At 56.7% G+C, this 17,824-nt stretch overlaps 5 protein-coding genes across 5 annotated transcripts in view; 2 read left to right on the top strand and 3 right to left on the bottom strand.

The window, feature by feature from the left end:
• ssa14 (flagellar-specific protein Ssa14) overlaps positions 1 to 2,952 on the top strand; it is a gene marked incomplete at both ends in the record, with an annotated part of 31,841 nt that extends 28,889 nt beyond the window's left edge. Inside the window, 6 exons of the mRNA XM_002955436.1 lie at positions 296 to 494; positions 653 to 772; positions 1,165 to 1,427; positions 1,758 to 1,873; positions 2,306 to 2,378; positions 2,776 to 2,952. Of these exons, the coding sequence (XP_002955482.1) occupies positions 296 to 494; positions 653 to 772; positions 1,165 to 1,427; positions 1,758 to 1,873; positions 2,306 to 2,378; positions 2,776 to 2,952 (948 nt within the window). The remainder of the gene's footprint in view (positions 1 to 295; positions 495 to 652; positions 773 to 1,164; positions 1,428 to 1,757; positions 1,874 to 2,305; positions 2,379 to 2,775) is intronic.
• Positions 2,953 to 4,267: 1,315 nt separating this feature from the next.
• On the bottom strand, positions 4,268 to 4,579 carry hstH4-14 (histone H4; the record flags this gene model as incomplete). The annotated part of the gene is made up of 1 exon (XM_002955374.1): positions 4,268 to 4,579. The coding sequence occupies one exon, from the start codon at positions 4,577 to 4,579 to the stop codon at positions 4,268 to 4,270; it is 312 nt and encodes a 103-aa protein (XP_002955420.1).
• A 4,460-nt stretch (positions 4,580 to 9,039) lies between these two features.
• Positions 9,040 to 9,435, bottom strand: hstH2A-2 (histone H2A; the record flags this gene model as incomplete). The annotated part of the gene is made up of 1 exon (XM_002955373.1): positions 9,040 to 9,435. The coding sequence occupies one exon, from the start codon at positions 9,433 to 9,435 to the stop codon at positions 9,040 to 9,042; it is 396 nt and encodes a 131-aa protein (XP_002955419.1).
• Positions 9,436 to 9,713: 278 nt separating this feature from the next.
• Positions 9,714 to 10,184, top strand: hstH2B-2 (histone H2B; the record flags this gene model as incomplete). The annotated part of the gene is made up of 1 exon (XM_002955435.1): positions 9,714 to 10,184. The coding sequence occupies one exon, from the start codon at positions 9,714 to 9,716 to the stop codon at positions 10,182 to 10,184; it is 471 nt and encodes a 156-aa protein (XP_002955481.1).
• A 234-nt stretch (positions 10,185 to 10,418) lies between these two features.
• VOLCADRAFT_65891 (uncharacterized protein) lies at positions 10,419 to 11,993 on the bottom strand (the record flags this gene model as incomplete). The annotated part of the gene is made up of 4 exons (XM_002955372.1): positions 10,419 to 10,571; positions 10,845 to 10,959; positions 11,395 to 11,463; positions 11,842 to 11,993. Coding segments are annotated over 4 exons (489 nt in total), but the record flags the coding sequence as incomplete, so codon positions are not given.
• Positions 11,994 to 17,824: the final 5,831 nt, after the last annotated feature.

The raw sequence follows: 17,824 nt of genomic DNA, 5'->3' as shown, positions 1-17,824 counted from the left end.
GTGTTCCCTCCCTCCCTCCCTCCCTCCCTCCCTCCCTCCCTCTCTCCCTCCCTCCCTCCCTCCCTCCCTCCCTCCCCTCCCTCCCTCCCTCCCTCCCTCCCTCCCTCCCTCCCTCCCTCCCTCCCTCCCTCCCTCCCTCCCTCCCTCCCTCCCTCCCTCCCTCCCCTCCCTCCCTACTGAACTGAACTGAGCTGCTGACACTGCTTTGCCCCCCTGTCCCCTCATCTTTCATATCTCACCGCTCTGTCCAACGCCCCAAGCCAATCCAACCCTCCCCCGTTTCGTGGACTGGCAGATAACGTTCCTGACAACTGGCGGTATGATGGCCCCCTCAAGGGAGGTGTCGTACGACCTGCTGGTGGGCGCGGATGGCGTGGGGTCGCAGGTTCGATCCGCGTTGTCGTCACATTGGTCGGATTTCAGTTTGGAGATTGACGACAGTGGTCGGGAGTACAAGGTGTACATGGGGCTGAAGGGAGACATCGAGCCGGAGGGTGAGTTTGCAGGGCGGCAGGGGAGGGAAGGGTTAATGCTTGGAGGGTTAGTTAGTGAAGGTGGGTCTACGCATTGACATACTTACATACATACGTGCATACATACATACATAAAACCCGCGTGACGAATCTCTCCCGTCACGCGACACACACCGCAGAGTTCAAGGGCCGTACGGGCGCCTCTCTGCACCTGTACACCTCGGACGACCCCTTCACCTCCTTCACCGCACACTCCAATCCGGACGGCACCTACAGTGGCACCTTCTCCGTACAGACCGGTGGGTTTGGGTGGCTGGTGGGGAGTGAGGGAGGAAAGGGGAATCAGGCGGTAAGGGGGTAGGTGGTGTGTGTGTGTGTGTATGTGGGGGGCGAGGGGGGAAGGATTAGGCGTCGGAGGCGTCGGAGGGCTTGCTTGGCGGCGTTATCGCGTCGCGTCGCGTCGGGTCGCCATGTGCTCATATTACCTTCCCTCACATACATGTGTGTATCTGCCCCTCCACCCCAACCCGCTGCAGCTCCACCGCTACTTAACCCCAACCAACACTATTGCCGTACCTTGCCGTACCTCGTCTGGCCGCGTCAAGACTCGGTCGCCCTTCTTCCCTGACCAGGCCCGTCCCCTTCCCCCCCGTACTACCCCCGTACTTCCCCCCCTACTACGCTTCCTCAGGCGGCTTCAAGTCTCTCGGCCAGCAGCCTGCCGACTACGAGGCCTTCCTCAAGTCTAAGTTCCGCGGCATCCCGGACGCCTGGCGGGCACCCGCGGCCGCACAGCTGGCAGCCAACCCGCCCAGCCCCGCGGGGAAGCGTGTGCGGGTTAGCCACCTGTACGGCCCTGGTTGTGTGCTGCTGGGGGATGCGGCGCATGCGGTCACGCCGGTTTTTGGCCAGGGAGCTAACAGCGCCTTGGAGTCGTGTCTGGTGCTGAATAAGGTGGGGGGAAGGGAGGAGGGGGGGGCCGCAGGGGGGAAGGGGGAAAGGTTTCTTACCGGGGGGGGGGCCCACCTCACAGGCGCTGGAGAACGAACAAGGGTCCCAACTCTTATCTCTCTCTCTTACCCCCTGTTGAGGGCGGGCTGGGGGAGGAAATCTACAAACCGGGGGGGGGCCAGAGGCCCCCAACCCATCGCCGCACTTCCGCTTATTAATATAATCCTGGAAAGATCGAAAAGGCCGTACATCCGTTTCGATGCTGCTGGCACGTTCTCACTCCCGCCCCCTGAATTCCCTCCTCCTTTCATCTCCCCGCTTCCACACCATAAGGCCCTTACGGAGGCTTCTGGAGACCTGGACGCCGTGCCACGAATCTTTAACGACAACCGACTGGCTGACGTACACAGCTTGTACGAACTGGATAGAAAGGCGTACAGCTTCTTCCGGTGAGGGGGTTTGGGTGGGTGAGGGGGGTAGTGGGGAAAGAGGCCGTGTGCGTGTTTTTTTTGCGGGAAGGGGAATGCACGAGGGGGGGGAAGAGGAGTTTGCGGATCCCGTTGTTGCGGTGGATGGACAGACAGACAGATTGACAGACAGGCATACGTTTCCCGAAACCCAGGCCTTGCCTTGTCACCACATTCCCCGTACCCTCCCCTCTCACATCCGCCACTAATACTACTGCTGCTGCAACTGCAACTGCAACTACTGCTGCTGCCACTGCAACTGCTGCAACTGCCACTACTGCCACTGCCGCCCACCACCCCGTTTGTTCTCTGCCCCCGGCCCTGACTTTTGGCTTCCCCTCCTTTTCTTTCCCTTCCCTTCCGCTTCCCCCCTTCCTCCAAACACGCCACATATACATACACACGTACACACAGCCGCAAGGGCCCCTTCGATCCCGACTTCCTTCAATTGTTGGCTCACGTGATTTTGGGCACTCTGCTGTCCAAGGTAGGGGCCGGGCCGGGCTGGGAAGGCAGGGACAGGGACTGGGGGGTGCAGGGAAGGGGGGGAGAGGGGTTCCCAAAGCGGCTCATCGGTTGTCAATACATTAGGGAATTTGAAGAGTCCGCGGAGGGTAAGGATGCACTGCGATGTGTGAATCCGTACTGTGTGATTTACTTGCCATCTGTTGAGGGTTCTGGGCCGACCTGGAAGGACGGGGCACGGGGGGGAACTAGGGGGGAAACTAGGGGGGGAGGGAACTTGCCACGCAGAAAATCAATTGGAATGTAAACAAAGCAATGCTGACGAGCGGCTTCTGTGCTGTACTGCTTTCCCCCTCTCGTGTAACTTCCCCCCGCGTGCTTGTGTTTGTGCTTGTGTTTGTGTTTCCAACGCCGCACAGATTGTGCCGTTCTTGTACGGCCCCAAGCCCGCGCTGCTGCGCCTGGGCAGCGGCATTCCGTACTCTCAGATTACGGCTGCCGTACAGCGGGACGCCAAACTTGCCGTGGTGCTGGGTGTTGCGCTGCTTGTGGGGGCGGTGGTTACTCTGGTCGCCAAGGCTCTCAAGGTCATCTAAGTCTAAGGACCTGCGTTGGCTGCAGTGTTGCTTTCGGAGCGGTCCCGAAGGAGGTGTTGCCTGATTAAGTGCTGTACACAAGCTTTTAGAGCTGCTTTTCCAGCTCCAAATTTTTGGAAAGTTGCCTGAACTGGACCTTATGGACCCGGGGAAGGAGGTGAGCCTGTCTGTCTGTCTGTCTGTCTGTCTGTCTAAAGTTCGTGCGCGTGGGTGTGTCTCTGTTTTTTTATAATGACGAGGTTGAGTGAGGCCGCGTGCATGGAGCTTTTAAACCCGTATTGCTATTATTGTCGCTGTGGTGGTGGTGTGGTGGTGGTGGTGTGGTGATGATGGTGGGTAGTTGCGGAGAGGGGAACAGGAGAGAGAAGAAATTGAAAGGACGAGGGGGGGGAGAGGGGGTGCGGCAGGGAGCTAGGAGAAGGGCCTGGCAGCAGCAGCAGTATCCAGCGGTATATATGTATAAAGCAGAAAACGTAGCAGAAAACGCGTAACGCGGAAGAGTTGGAACGGTTTTATTCGTGCGGAAGGTGGCCCCGCTGGCATCCCTACAATTTTCGCAGTACCTCAATGTGCTTTGGTGTATTAGCTGTCAAGTCTCATAATCCATTGAACCCTCGTAATGGGGGAAATAGCGAGTACCTCGCAAAGTAGTGGTAGGGGTCGTGGTGGTGGTCCTTTTTGTTGCTCGACGGTGGAACTCTTAGATGTATCTTCCCAGCCAATTTCATCAACCCTAAGTTAACAGCCTATTTTATTGAGTGAAAAAGAGCGGGAGAGCCGAGTCCAGGGCGATTTGGCGCTGCAGCGCCATCATGTGACACTCCGTTTCGCACCTACTGCAATTCGGCCTTTCCCAGTATTGCCCTGTGCGCCGGTTTCTAATGTACAGTGTTTCTAGGGTGCTGCATTTCCCTAAGTGTCTTGCGCAACAGAGGTTTTCATTCTATGGGTAGGTTTGCAGCAGGTGCAGGTACATCTCCGCGACGGCGTTCCTAGCTGGAAGTTGTGAAGGGGAAAGCTGCACAACGTTAACATCGAAGCACGGACGCACACGGAACCAGCTGGGTCGAAGATTGTGGAGGCTGCCTAGGAGGACCACACAGCGGAAGCTGTTCCATAGGAAACGTGATGGCAGAGCGATTACCTTTGCTTTGTCCGCTATTGGAGGTCAGTACCATGCCTACCCTCCATGAAGGTAGAGCAAAGGACACCAACCCTCTCGACCATGACCACGAAGCAAAGCTTGGTGGTGTTAAAAAACACCGTGGAATTAAGATGCGATAGGGAGTAGCTTAGCAGCTTTCTTGCTTAGGATTTAACCACCGAAGCCGTAGAGGGTGCGGCCCTGGCGCTTGAGGGCATAGACGACATCCATAGCTGTCACAGTCTTGCGGCGAGCGTGCTCAGTATAGGTGACGGAATCGCGTATGACGTTCTCCAAAAAGTTCTTGAGCACGGTTCGCGTCTCCTCGTAGATGAGACCACTGATACGCTTCACGCCACCGCGGCGAGCCAAACGACGGATGGCGGGCTTGGTAATGCCCTGGATGTTATCGCGGAGCACCTTGCGATGACGCTTGGCGCCGCCCTTGCCAAGACCCTTGCCTCCCTTGCCGCGACCGGACATTGTCAAGCAAAGTTGAAACGATGCGTTGGATTAGGAAGTATAGTACGTATCTTGTATTGTTACTCATTGAAATATTTCCGTGGGTACATATAGCCAACGCAGACAGCATGAGGCGCGGTTTCAGGCTCACCGAGCCGGGTCGGATCACCGCTCCAACCGCCTCGTACAACCGAATGCCGCATGAAACAAAACCAGCAACCATTACGTAATCCACAAGGATTGCTGACCATCGTTATATTGTGATACAGAAGCTGTTCACTGCTCACGCTCTCAGCTTTACATTGAGAATAAACAGGCGCAAAGAGGGTCTTTCCATTGGGCCCACTTTACACAACTTTTATCGGACGTACGGAATGTAAGCCATTGCTCAAAACTTAAAACTTACGTTAGCCCTCGGGTACATTAGTTGTTGCTCCAAAGGTAAATGCAATTTATCTTTTATATGAAATGATATAAAATGAAAGAGAGAAAAGGACTGAGAGGCCCGAAGGAGACGGACCTTACGAACAACAAAAACTTCCACGGAACTCCCGCTGAGTACCTTATATCAATGATGAGGCTAGCTTAAGACAACTTCGCGTGCAGCATGGCCATGTCAACCTCGAGTCGGGTCACCACCCCGCTTTCCCGGACTTACCACCACGAGTTGCACCATTCGCAAAAGTTGTTATGGCGGCCTCAACCAGATCGCGTCCCAGCGCAACTCTGCGCGCCAAACAACTTAAAAGCAAAATAAAAAAATCTATTGTCGTCGTTTTTGGCGCGTAGTGAGGCGGAGGTACAGGTTAGGTAGGAAATTGTCTAGGGGAGTCAGGGAATGCGAGCGGAAACATGCTGGGCATTCCAATAAGCACATTTAACAGACACTGTTGAGGATGAAGACATAACTTTGGAAGGGCTCCGTATTTTTCGGGTGGAGATGTCAAAGAAGGAAGCCCTGAGGCCCGATTACGGAGGTGTTGCACTGTACGTTTGGGAGTCACTCACGCGGGGTATTACGGTAGTGCACAAGGACAACCAGCTGCCAGGGTGCGAGGTCATATGGACGCGCATTAGCCTTTCTGCGGGTGGTAGTCTCCTGATGGGAGCCTGCTACCTCGCACCAGAGACGTCCAGGGTCTGCAGCAGCGGAAACAGTTTTTACCAGGATCCAACAGGCACTGACGGAACTCAGGGTTGGCGATGAGGACGTAATGATAGCCGGGGACCTTAACGCACGTCTGTCTGGAACACAGCATGAGCGGAACCGTGCTACCCGGATGAACCGACCCGCTTACGTGAACGACATCCCGGACTTAGAGCAGTTGCAGGCTGTACACGAAGACATGGGTTCTGAAGGGCTGAGGGACTATCAGAATTATGATAGACTCGGAATTCGGAATTGCCAGGACCAAGTTTGCAATTTCTTTGGTGCCCAGCTTGGGGCGCTCTGCAGATCCGAGGGACTGCTCGTGATGAACGGCCGGATGAGAGGGGACCCAGAAGGCCGCCTAACTTTCCCTAAGGGGGAGGCAGGCGGTATTGTGATCGATTTGCTCATAGCGGCTCCGCGTGTGCTTCAGCAGTACGCCAGCTTTCTGAGGGTGGGAAATCTGATCGAGTTGGATGGATGGGAGCCCACCGACAACCGACCACCGCCCTTTGACGCTTGTTACAGTGGATGATGAAGGCGCGTGTAGGGGCGGTAAAGGCCGGAAAGCCCGGGTGGAGTTTGATATTGCTCGTAACCAGGATTACGCGGAATGTTTTGAGGGGGGGTCCCCTACTATGAATGCCTTAAGCCAAGTGGCCCGGGATATGCAGAGTGGAGTTTGCAACACCACACAAGCTGTCGAAAGTATTGGAGGTGCCCTGTACAAAGTCCTGGTGAGGGCCTTCGATACCCACCGACCTACCGGCATGACGGCAGGTGGGGATACTGTTTGGTGGAACCGGGAATGTCAACAAACGCGGCAGCGCATGTTGGAGGGTAGGGCCCAGCTGGGTCCAGGCCGGGTGAGTAATAAATCGGGTCCGGAATGGGAGGCTTTCTGCCATGCGCGGACGGATTACAACCGGGCAAAAAGACATGCAAAGGCGGCATACGAGGAGGACAGGATGAGAGATTTTGTGGTCAAATGTCGGCATGACCAACGAGCTTTGTGGCGGGCTTTAGGAGGGAAGTTGAGGGAGCGATGTGCGATAGATGATACTGAGGTCTTCAGGGAACACTTTGCTGTGCTATTTTGTAAGGGAGACAGGGCCTGATGGTGCGAACCGGCTTTTGAACTTCATTAACTTCATTAACTTTGGGCAGTTCCTAGAGGGGCAGGAATGGCGGTCATCCCACTCTGTTTTGGGCAGGACTGCGAAGGCAGCAGAAATCCTAGACCCTCCCCCCTCACGCTGGAAGAAGTCACACGTGCTGTTGACCGGCTGCCTAACAGTAAGGCACCAGGTTTGGAAGTAGCGCCGTCAGAATGTTACCGCTATGCGCGGTACCGCTTTGCCTCGAGAGGAAGAAGGCTCCGCGTCGGGTAATGGTAGGGGCAGGCGACGGGGGGAAGTGAATCAGCTTGTTCCGGTACTGCACGTGCTTTTGGAACATATCAGGGCGACTGGGGACTTCCCACGGCAGTTTACAACTATCGTCCTCACCCCTATTTACAAGAAGGGGGATCCCAGCATGCCGAGTAACTACCGGGGCATAGCAGTAGGGGGCGCCTTGGCGAAATGTTACGCGCTGGTCCTCCTGGATAGGCTCGTTCGCACAGGGGAGACGCTCTCGCTTACGCACCGAGGCCAGTCGGGTTTCAGAAGAGGATTCGGTACTACACATCATCTCTTTGCCAAGCAGTACCTTACTGCTAGGCACAGCCAACCGGGACAGCGGCCGTTAATCATTGTGCAAATTGACTTTGAGAAGGCGTTTGACAAGGTGCCGCGGGAGATGATGTGGCTTCGTTTGTAAGAGAGAAGGGTTGAAGGGTCCATGCTGCGGTCGCTGATGCGGGCGTATGACAAGGTTACAATGGTCATCAAGACGAATGGCAAGGCTGGAGGTGAATTTGAGTCAAAACAGGGTGTGAAACAAGGCTGTCCATTATCTACTGAGCTGTTTGGGCTCTACATTGAAACTCTCGCGGACGTCATCGATATGCACGACGGTATTAACACCGGGGCACGGCCACAGGATGCACCGGAGGTTGGAAATGAGCGAGTGCCCATCTTCCTCTATGCCGATGACGTTAGCTTTCTGGCAACAACACCGGGACGCATGGGGGAGCTGCTCAACATAAGTATAAGCATTGGATGGGTCTGGCGGCCGAGCAAGCAGGCAGGAAGGAGGTGCTCCCGCATATCACAATGTTTATCCCGCGTTCAGCGAATCGCAAGCTTATGCAGTTTAGGCTTTGCTGTTGGGCATTGGCGGCTAACAGAGCGCGTAAGGGACGGCGTTATATACCTAGGGAGGAGCGAGTATGTCCTTGCTGCGGCACTGATAGCCATATCGAGGATGGGAAGCACATTTTGCTGGATTGTCGTGTACGACAAAATCAGATCTGGTATGGGGTTTCCCACGCTTCGAGCATATGAAGGACGCTATGAAGTGGGAACCTGAATGCCGAGCAAGGATGCTGGAACGTATATGGTAACACCGCAACTCTATCGTTCCCTTTGGTCGTTAGTATCCTTCATCACTTGTTTCGTTGGAAGTGCGAGGTAGGATGGTGCTTATAGACGATCTGGCAGCCCTTGAGCCCTCGGCTCGTATTAGGGTGGTTTGCAGGTACGAGGAACGCACCCACGACCATGTAACAACAACAACAACAACACACGCACACATGGTTGGGGGTGCGTGACCCCATACCTGTAAAACTACCCATACGAGTCCATCGTTCCCTTTGGTCGTCAGTATCCTTTATCGCTTGCTTTATTTGAAGTGCGAGGTAGGATGGTGCTTATAGGCGACCTTGAGCCTTTGGCTCGTATTAGGGCGGTTTGCAGGTACGGGGAACGCACCCGCGACCATGTTACACACACACCAGAACTTGATTTGCTGCAGAGGAGCCCTAGGAAAAACCCGCCCGATGCAAGCATCCCCCAACCCGTGGACAGGCCTAGAGAGATGTCTCCATTGCGAAGTCTGAGATCCTGCTAAGCCGCAGCCGCGGCTACTGCTCGCCACGCAGCAGTGGTAGCAGGGCTTCAACACCATAATAGCCGAGGAGTTCGCCGTGTTGCAAGACGCGTATCCGGGCAGCAAACTACAAGCGTGTCGAACTCAAGTGGATTGGAGGACAAAACCCAACGAGATCACTCCAAAAGACTTGATCAGGGAATGTACACGCTAGTTAGCACACTTCTACCTTGTAAATTACAGAATATAAAAGCAAAGCCGATGCGGTACAGCAGTGAGGTTCCAGAAGATGGTGGTGTTGAAAAACACCGTGTTATATTGAAGGATAATGCCAAGCAGCTTAAACAGCAGCCGAGCCATCCTCGGCCTTGCCCTTGGACTTCTTGGGCAGCAGCACAGCGTGGATGTTAGGCAGCACACCACCGGACGCAATGGTCACATCGCCCAGGAGCTTGCCCAGCTCCTCATCATTGCGGATGGCAAGCTGGATATGGCGCGGAACAATGCGATTCTTCTTGTTGTCACGAGCTGCGTTGCCTGCCAGCTCCAGCACCTCGGCAGTCAGGTACTCCAGCACAGCAGCCAAGTAGACAGGAGCGCCAGCACCGATGCGCTCAGCGTACTTGCCCTTCTTCAAGTAACGGGCAATACGGCCCACAGGAAACTGTAGCCCTGCCTTGGCGCTGCGGCTGACAGCTTTCTTTCCTGCAGTCTTACCCTTGCCACGGCCGGCCATTTTGCCTAAGTGAATGTGAGTCGAAAAGAGTTAGTATTAGAATAGTTCGTAGAAATTTGATAGTTAATATTAAGAGCACAAAGGTTTTATACTTTATAAGTTACGACCCTTCGATCCATACGTTGACAGTTAGTCCGAACAGGTTCGGATCGCCGGGTCTAACTGTCAACTGTCTTTTTCGAAAGTCCTATTAAATGCTTCCAGGTTTAATCTTCCAAGTAAATCTCACAAAAACTGTTTTTCAATACTGGTATTTGTCTATACTTTCTCTAATAACAATGGCCCCAAAGAACGTCAAGGAGGAGAAGCAGGAGAAGGCTGAGGCTGTTGAGCCCAAGGCGGAGGCCAAGCCCAAGAAGGAGAAGGCTCCTAAGAAGGAGAAGAAGGCGCCGGCCAAGAAGGCAGCTAAGGAGCCTTCGGCTGCCGGCGATGACGGTGACAAGAAGGCCAAGAAGAAGGCCAAGGTTTCTAAAAGCGAAACCTACAAGCTGTACATCTACAAGGTCCTGAAGCAGGTGCACCCAGACACTGGCATCAGCTCCAAGGCCATGTCGATTATGAACAGCTTCATCAACGACATTTTTGAAAAGGTCGCCACCGAGGCCTCCAAGCTCAGCCGCTACAACAAGAAGCCCACCGTTACCTCTCGCGAAATCCAGACCGCTGTTCGCCTGGTGCTGCCAGGCGAGCTGGCCAAGCACGCCGTGTCGGAGGGTACCAAGGCCGTCACTAAGTTCACCTCTGCGTAAGCGAACGGTCCGTTCGTCACTTTATACCCGGTGTTTTTAAACACCACCACACAGTCGTGATCGCGTGTACTTTCGCTCACTTGTTATGTTGCCCTAACCCTCCGGCGCACGACGATGCAGTCCCCATACTGGAACTCCGATCTGACTGGAATATGAATGCCGTCACATCTGCTACTCTCATGCACTGCTCTGTCACCATTCGGCAACCCACGTAACACCTTTCCAGCAGCTTCCTTAATTCCCGCCAGCCACTGATTGCAGCTGCTGTGGGAACTGCATCTGACGTACATATTCATACAGTGCAATCGCGCCGCTCACGTGCACGTTCAGCGACCGGATAATGCCGCGTTGCGGAATCTCCAACGTCGCGTCAAGAAGCGATAGCACCTGTGGCCGGGAATAACAGCGTCACCGAAGAGGCTGTCAGACGTTGCACGCACTCAAGTGTACCAGATAGTGGCGCCAGCAGCCAGCATGGATGGGTCAGATAGGACGTATAGGTTGGTGTCTCTTTTTTTGGAGTATGAAAATTGCGATCGGGGTTGGCATCATTGGTGGGCGCAGCGTGACAGCGCAGAGAGCCGCTGGTGCTGCGCAGACAAGGGGACATGGGATGTATGGATGTATGTATTCAACCACCACATCCCCCTCGGGTCTCACCTCCGGTGGGATGCCCTCCTTCTCCCGACCCAGCACCAGCACCACCTTGGCTGGCCATCGGTAGTCGGGCAGCCGCACGCTTTGAGCCGTCTGTTCCAGCCCTACCAGGGTGTACCTGCAAGAAGACACACACCACACCACACACGTTTTTGGCATGCGAGCATCTACGGTTAGATCTTTTGTTATCAATGGCTTTTCAATGTATCTCATGATCTCATACTTTGTACAGCCAAGCTGCAAAGCGGAGCCGTGTGAACATGACCTGGCCATGCACCCACCCAGACAAAATGCCAAATCCCCAGACGCCCAACAAACCAACAATTCACTGTCCACAGTCCACTATGCCGCCAGGTCCTAGCTAAAAGGTCCAAGCCAGGCGTTGCGGTGTTGCCGCTTCAGCCCCCGATGATGCGTGCACTGCTCGCGGCTGGGTCTTGCTTGGAACGGCGGGGTGCTCCTTATTCCAACCAACAACAATACCCCAATACCCCGGCCCAGTCCAATCTCCCAAGTACTCCGCAACCCCACGTTGCCCAACCCATCCACTCACCCTTCCGCCGCCCTCCGCTCCAGCCAGGCAAGCAGCGCAGCGGGCTTCACCTCCTCCATCGGCAACCACCTGGGAAGAGGAAAAGGGAACCGCGGAGAGGAAGTGGGTCTTAAAGAAAGGGGAAATGGACTTCATGGGAACCGTAAACACCTCTCCATCCTAGCGGATTTAGCACGGAAAAGAGAAACAGGCGCCGAATCCCGGGGCACCAAAGGCACAAGGGAGGACACCGTCTATGGGGGAAAACGGCAATTACCCTCCCTAACATCAGCCCGCGACTTGCGGGCTGGGGAAGACAGAGGCCAGTGTGTGCAGTGCAGCACAGCCAAGCTGCACCTTGGCACACAAGCACTGCTCCCAAGAGGCACAGAACCGCGTTACCCCTTCCCCCCCTTCCCCTTATGCGCCCAGCCCCCCACCACCATAGACACACATTCCGACACTCACTGCTCCGCGGTAACGCTGACAGAGGTGAAAACCGGATCGCGTGTGGCCGCCAGGTCCGCTAGCACCAGTCGTCCCGCGCCCATCACCTCACAGGTACGAGCCAGCCCAGCCAGGTTGGGCAGCTTGTCGATGAGAGAGGCCACCAGCAGCACATCATGACGCAGGTGTCGACTGCACGAGGAGGACCTGCAGCAGTGCGCCAGGGCCACGGAGGGGAGGACTTGAGAAAAAATAGAGGGTGGGAGGTATGGGAAAACCGCGCCGCGCCATGTATAGAAGAGAATGCAACGACGGTGGGACGGCGGGAGGGCAGGAGGTTGAAGAAGAGGGCCTCGGAGGAAGGAAAAGACGACCGGCTAAGAGGAATACGGTTGGAGGAATGCGAGGGGGGTAAGGAGGCGCGGCACGCGTACTCTCTTCACTGCGGTGAAGATAGGACAAGACAGGACAAGCAGGCAGGCAAGCACCGCGGGTGCCCCGGATCGCGGAGGCGTTGCATAGTATACATAACACGCCGTCCGCTCCCCGGCGGCACCTAGCCGCTGCGCACCACCCCACCACGGGTCCTCCCCCCGATCGAGGTCCCGGACCCAGTCCCAGAGCACCGCACTCCGCAATGTCATTATTACTACTTGACAGTAGCCATTGTCGCCAAGTTCCCTCCTAACACAGCAGCAGCAGCAGCAGCAGCGGCCCGCTCTTCAATTCCCGTTTCCCGACTAGACCTGAGGTACCCACTTCCAGTCCTGCGCCGCCTGCACCTCCTCCTCTTCCTCCTGCTGCAGAAGCTCAACCAGCCCGACCTCGCCGTCGACTACCGCAGCCCCGCCGCCACCCGTTCCATGTGCTGCCGCAGATGCCGGGCCGTGCAGTGTCAACGTCGCCAGCAACGCCTCTGGTTTTATCTTCCGCTGGAAATCCCCAATACCGCCAACACCGCCAACGCATATTGAACCACCGTCGGCAGCAGAGGCGGAAGCCGATGTGGAGGCGGAGACGGCGGAGGCCGAGGTGGCTGCCGTGCGGTTGCCGGGATTCTGCGGCGCGAACTCGCGCTCCGCGGCCCGGTCCGCCAGCTCGTCCCGCAGGCGATGTCGCTCCGAAATCAAAAAGGCCTGGATGCGGTCCACAAGAGTGGATGGGGCGCCTTCAAAGGTGGCCTGCTCGATTGGAGAGCCTGTGGTGGAACACGTCGAAGTAGGAGAGCTGAAGACGTTTCGGATCTCACGGAATTTCTTAATGGAAAAGGCAAACATAAACCATGGCGTAATCTGGACGTAAAAAAATGCGATTGCTGCTTAACAAGCTCGTGTCCTCAAAAAAGGAAAGGAGGAAATGGAAAAGAAGACAGTCAGTCCGATGAAAAGAAGAGCATGGGGAGGGGTTGCGGAGCGCGGACGCGCGAAAGTGGGCCGGGCAGCCAACAGGAGTCGTCGATTTGTAAGCTACCCGCATCCGCCACTTCCCGCATCCAGCCCCAAGGCCCCACAGTTCCTCTCTGGATCTCTCCCCAGTGTATCCGCGCTGCTGCGTTCTACAAGATCTAGAGCAAGTCCAACGGTAGGAAGGAAAGACGACAGGAAGGGCCACAGAAGGGCGGGCAATGGTGGGTGCAGAACGGTGCAGAACGGAAGCAGCGGACGAGGGGCTGCTCAACCCCTCCCCTTCCTTACCTGCCAGGCACACACCGTCGGGTGAGGATGCGAAGACGCGGGCCGGGTGCGCCATGGCCGCTGGACTCCACTCCAAAATGGGGTCGCCGATATTCCTGAACGGCGGCGGGAAGCGGAAATGAAGAGGAGGGGAAGTTTATGTTAACGAATTCAGGAAACTAGCAGATGGGGTTAGAAGGGGGGGGAAAGAGAGAGAGAGAGAGAGGGAGAGATGCGTGTTGACAAAGATGTGGGAGGAAACACCGCACACTTGTGCGTTGACCAGTGAAACGTCACGGTTCTGCCATCTCCCGCCCCATCCTCCATCCCCCCTTCTTCCCCAACAACGCCTTTTTCCCTTTCCTCCTTTCCCGCTGCCCCTTTCATCGCCTTTCATCAGCGACCGTCTCCTCACCTCCGCAGTCTCACGAGGTCCACGTTGGAGTGCATGAAGGCAAGCATGTGGCGCAGGTAGCTCAGGTCCCCTGGGTGGGAACATACATACATGAATACATACATGCATATACACATACACATATACACACATGCATAAACATACAAGTGCACGTACACACACAGACACACGGGGATATGACGGTAAAGCAGCAGGGGCGTGAGCCGAGGATTGAAAACAAGGAACACAGAGCGACATTGATGAAGGATGAAGATGAAGGTGAAGAACTACAGATGGCCCTATAGCTCTCAGGCCACGGTACACCAAATGGCCCTTCCCGAACCACTGCTGCCCGTTCAGTGGTCATCTACTCAAAGCCACGCCCTCCCACCACCTCCTCCTCCGTCTGCATCAGGAAAAACGCAGACATACACACGCGCCGCCGTGTGTGCCGAAGACAGCTCGAAAACGTCCCTTACTCTCTACCCTCTACCCCCCTTCCTCCTACCCCACCTAATGAGTGCTCCCATAGCGGCGCCTCGGGCGGGAAGCGCTGCAGGAGCGCCCACATGCACAGCTGTGCGTAGGTACGGACGTTGTGTCCGTGGCACATTAGCCAGGGGCACAGCGCCAGCAGCAACGGCCGCAGCTGGCGGCGCTGTACGGCCGGAGGCGAGTGCAGCAGCACCTGCGCCGTGATGAGGATGTACGATCCCAAGCCGGTCATGTGGCGGCTGTAGTTGCTCAGCATCGGCAGTAGCTGGTCCTCGAGAATGGAGGGCTGCGAGGTAGCGAGGTTTTAGGAGAGAGGCGGGCGGGGAGGGGGGGGAAATGCGGATGGGGGGAAAGACGAACCACGGACGAGTGAAGCTGATGCCAAGGATAGGCGGATACGCCAGAACTAGGGAAGCAATAATTAACCAGGGGGGGAAGGGGAAGGCGGGTGCAGGTGCGAATGAGGAAGGGGGAAGGAGGGCGACCTGCGCGCGGATGACTCTGAAAGCTGCGGTGCTTCACTTTCTCGGTTTTAGGTGCCGACGAAAAACAGGGGGAACAGGAGGAGGGGCGCGAGTGGGCAAGGGTCTGGTCCGAGAGCCGGTGCTGATGAAGGTTAGGCCTAAGGGTCAAGGAAGGGGAAAAAAGAGGTTACCCGACCTTTCATCCGCTCATCTTGAGTCCCAACCGCCGGCGATTATGTCTTCCTCTCCCCCCAAGGATGTGCCTCCGGGTCCCAAAAATTGCGACATCGCAGACGCACACGTCGCCCGGTGCACCTTCCCTCCACGCACCCTTTCCCAACGCCTTCTCCCCGTACCTCCCGCAGCACCAGCGCCGCCACAACCGCCTCAATGTACTGCTTGACCGTTGGAGGGTTGTTGCCGTTGACCTGGCCCAGCATCGCAGCCACGGCGGACCCGCACTCCTCCCTAGGCACGAAGCTGGTCAGCACCACCAAGGACTGCCACAACCGGACCTTCTGCCGATGCAGCTCGCTGCCGTTGCGAACCTTGTCCGTAGATAACAGCGGGTCGTTAAGCCCAACCGCCAGCAACTGATGCCAAAGCAACCGCCCGGCAAGGAGGGCGGGATCATTGGGGTCCTCCGCCGGCGGCGCACCGTAATCCGCCAAGTCCGAGCCTGCGTCAATATCGGCGCCCGCGGAGGGCGCCGGCGCCGACTGCGCATGCAATGAGGCGTTGGTGGCGGCGGAGCCGTCCCCAATTGCCGTACTGCTGGCGGCAGCGGAGCATACCGCCTGCTCATCCCAGTCCGATGAGTCACCAAAGACAATAACGGGACGGCGCTTCGGCACATCGCTCGAGGTCGTTGATGCGCCGCCGCCGCCGCCCCCGGTGGTTGCCGCCACCACGGCCGCCGTTGTCGCCTCCGTCGTCGTCGTCGTTGTCGTCGTTGGCGGCGGCGGCCAGATACACCTCGCCTTCTCCGCCAATTGGTGTAAGCAGCACAGCAGCGCCACCCTGGGGGCCACCTCAGTTCCAATGGCTGTGTTGGTCACCAGTCCTGGCTCCAGGGGGGCCGCCACGGCGGACTGCTCCTCGGCTTCGGGGCCATCGGAGGTGACGCCGTCGGGGTCGTAGGTGGCTGGCGGCCGACAGGGACAGGGGAAGTCGTCGTGACGGCAACACATAGAGGGGTCACGAACATGAAAGTCAAGAGGGAGAGTGAAGCCAGAAGCAAAACAGAATGGCAGATACGGCAACGTGGCGCGGTGTGTGGAAACCCGAAAAACATGGGAACATACGGACTCCTCAGCGCATCCTGTTGATGGCCAACATGGCTGGTGGTTGCGTTGCCATACAACTCATGGCCCTATAAATATACCGTGCTGGGGGTCACGATGGGCAGCATCTCTCCCGGTTACCTGTTCGAATCCGCTGTAATCATGTCATTTTTGCAACCCAATCAGCTGACCACGCAGAGAGAAAAACCCACATGCCCTTTAAAGTAAGCCACAGCCTTACACAAGCGGCCTGCAACTCATATACGGAGACAAGCCGTAAGTACACACATGCGCACACGCCGTACACGGACGCAAGAACCTTCACACATGCACGGCATAACTCATTACCCCTGGGTCATTACCCCCCACATACACACACGCCCCGGCCCCTAACACTCACATCCCTTGCGGCTGCCCCAGAGCAGCAGCATCTGAATCTCTCGGCAGTAGCACTCCACCAGCGCCGGCTGTAGCGGCAGAAAGGAGCCCAGCTGGCAGGCCAGCAGCAGCAGGAAGCGACTGCTAGTACCTCCCCAGTCTAGAAGGCGCGACAGCAGCCAGCGACATGGGCCCGAGGGGCCGTGCAGAGCCCGAAGCTGCGCAGCACCCTGAGGCTCCCCAAATCACCCCCAGCCAACAGTAAGTAACCCACAAAACGACAGGGGGAGGTAGAGAGTCAGAGGACGTACAGCGGTCAACGGAGGCCAGGATGCACGGGCCAGTACCTCAAGCCGGGACTCCCCCCTGCAGCCGGCGACACACGTCTCGAAAGCTGATCTGGAAGCGCTGAATGGGGAAACCGGTGAAAAACCAGAAGGCGGGGAAAAACCCTTGGCAACGCAATCCGTCAGCCCTTTAGGCCCTAGGAGCCTTTTTTACATTTGCATGCCTCTGTAAGCCTTTGCGCAGCCGACAACTTCTGAAGCATCTGCAAGCCCGGTCGAGTTCTGAATTCGCAAGCTTGTTAATTATTCGCAAGCCAATAATGAATCGGGCGCAGGCCAAAACCTGCAAACCTTCCAGTTCTGTAGAAACGGAAGCTGTTATCCAGCAAGTTCAAAAGACGCTAACCCGTGAACCGCGAAAAAGTAGGCAAACATGGCGAATCCACCCATGCAGGTTCAAGCCCCCTGACCGATAGCTCAGCCATACCTGTTGCACGTACAGACAGGGCAGCAGCGCCGTGTTGACGAACGCCGCACACAGCGGACCGGTGCGTCGCGGGGTGCCGCACAGCGCGTTCCAAAGCGCCCGGACCACCGGCCAGCAGAGAGCCTCCAGAGCCGGAGAGGTGTTCGCCGCCGCCGCCGCTGCCGCTGCGACCCGCCACGACGAGGACGGGGGCGCCGATGGCGTCGCCGTGCTTTCAGCGCCCAATGCCTTCGCCGCGGCGACCTGCACGCAGCACACCGCGTAAGAACACGCAGCGCTATAATCCACCTGGCATGGAGAGGTTAATGGCCCTTTGCACCCAAAGGGACACAACCGAAGTGGTCATTTGCGGGGGTGCACAAGAGATGCATGCGTCTAAACCAGCGTCTATCAGAACACTCATCGTGCCTCCACAACATCCATCGTGCCTAAAATACTGCGCATAGATGCAATAGATTTAGGAAAACCCCAGTTTTGGGCCCAGGGGTTACATCCCAACTCTGGGACGCGAAAGCGGGAGCTTCGTCGAGAAAGCAACTTCTT

The sequence above is a fragment of the Volvox carteri genome (assembly GCF_000143455.1).
Source record: "Volvox carteri f. nagariensis unplaced genomic scaffold VOLCAscaffold_51, whole genome shotgun sequence".
Lineage (NCBI taxonomy): Eukaryota > Viridiplantae > Chlorophyta > Chlorophyceae > Chlamydomonadales > Volvocaceae > Volvox > Volvox carteri.
The sequence above is the reverse complement of the archived record's forward strand: the minus strand, read 5'-3'. Positions and strand labels throughout refer to the sequence as shown.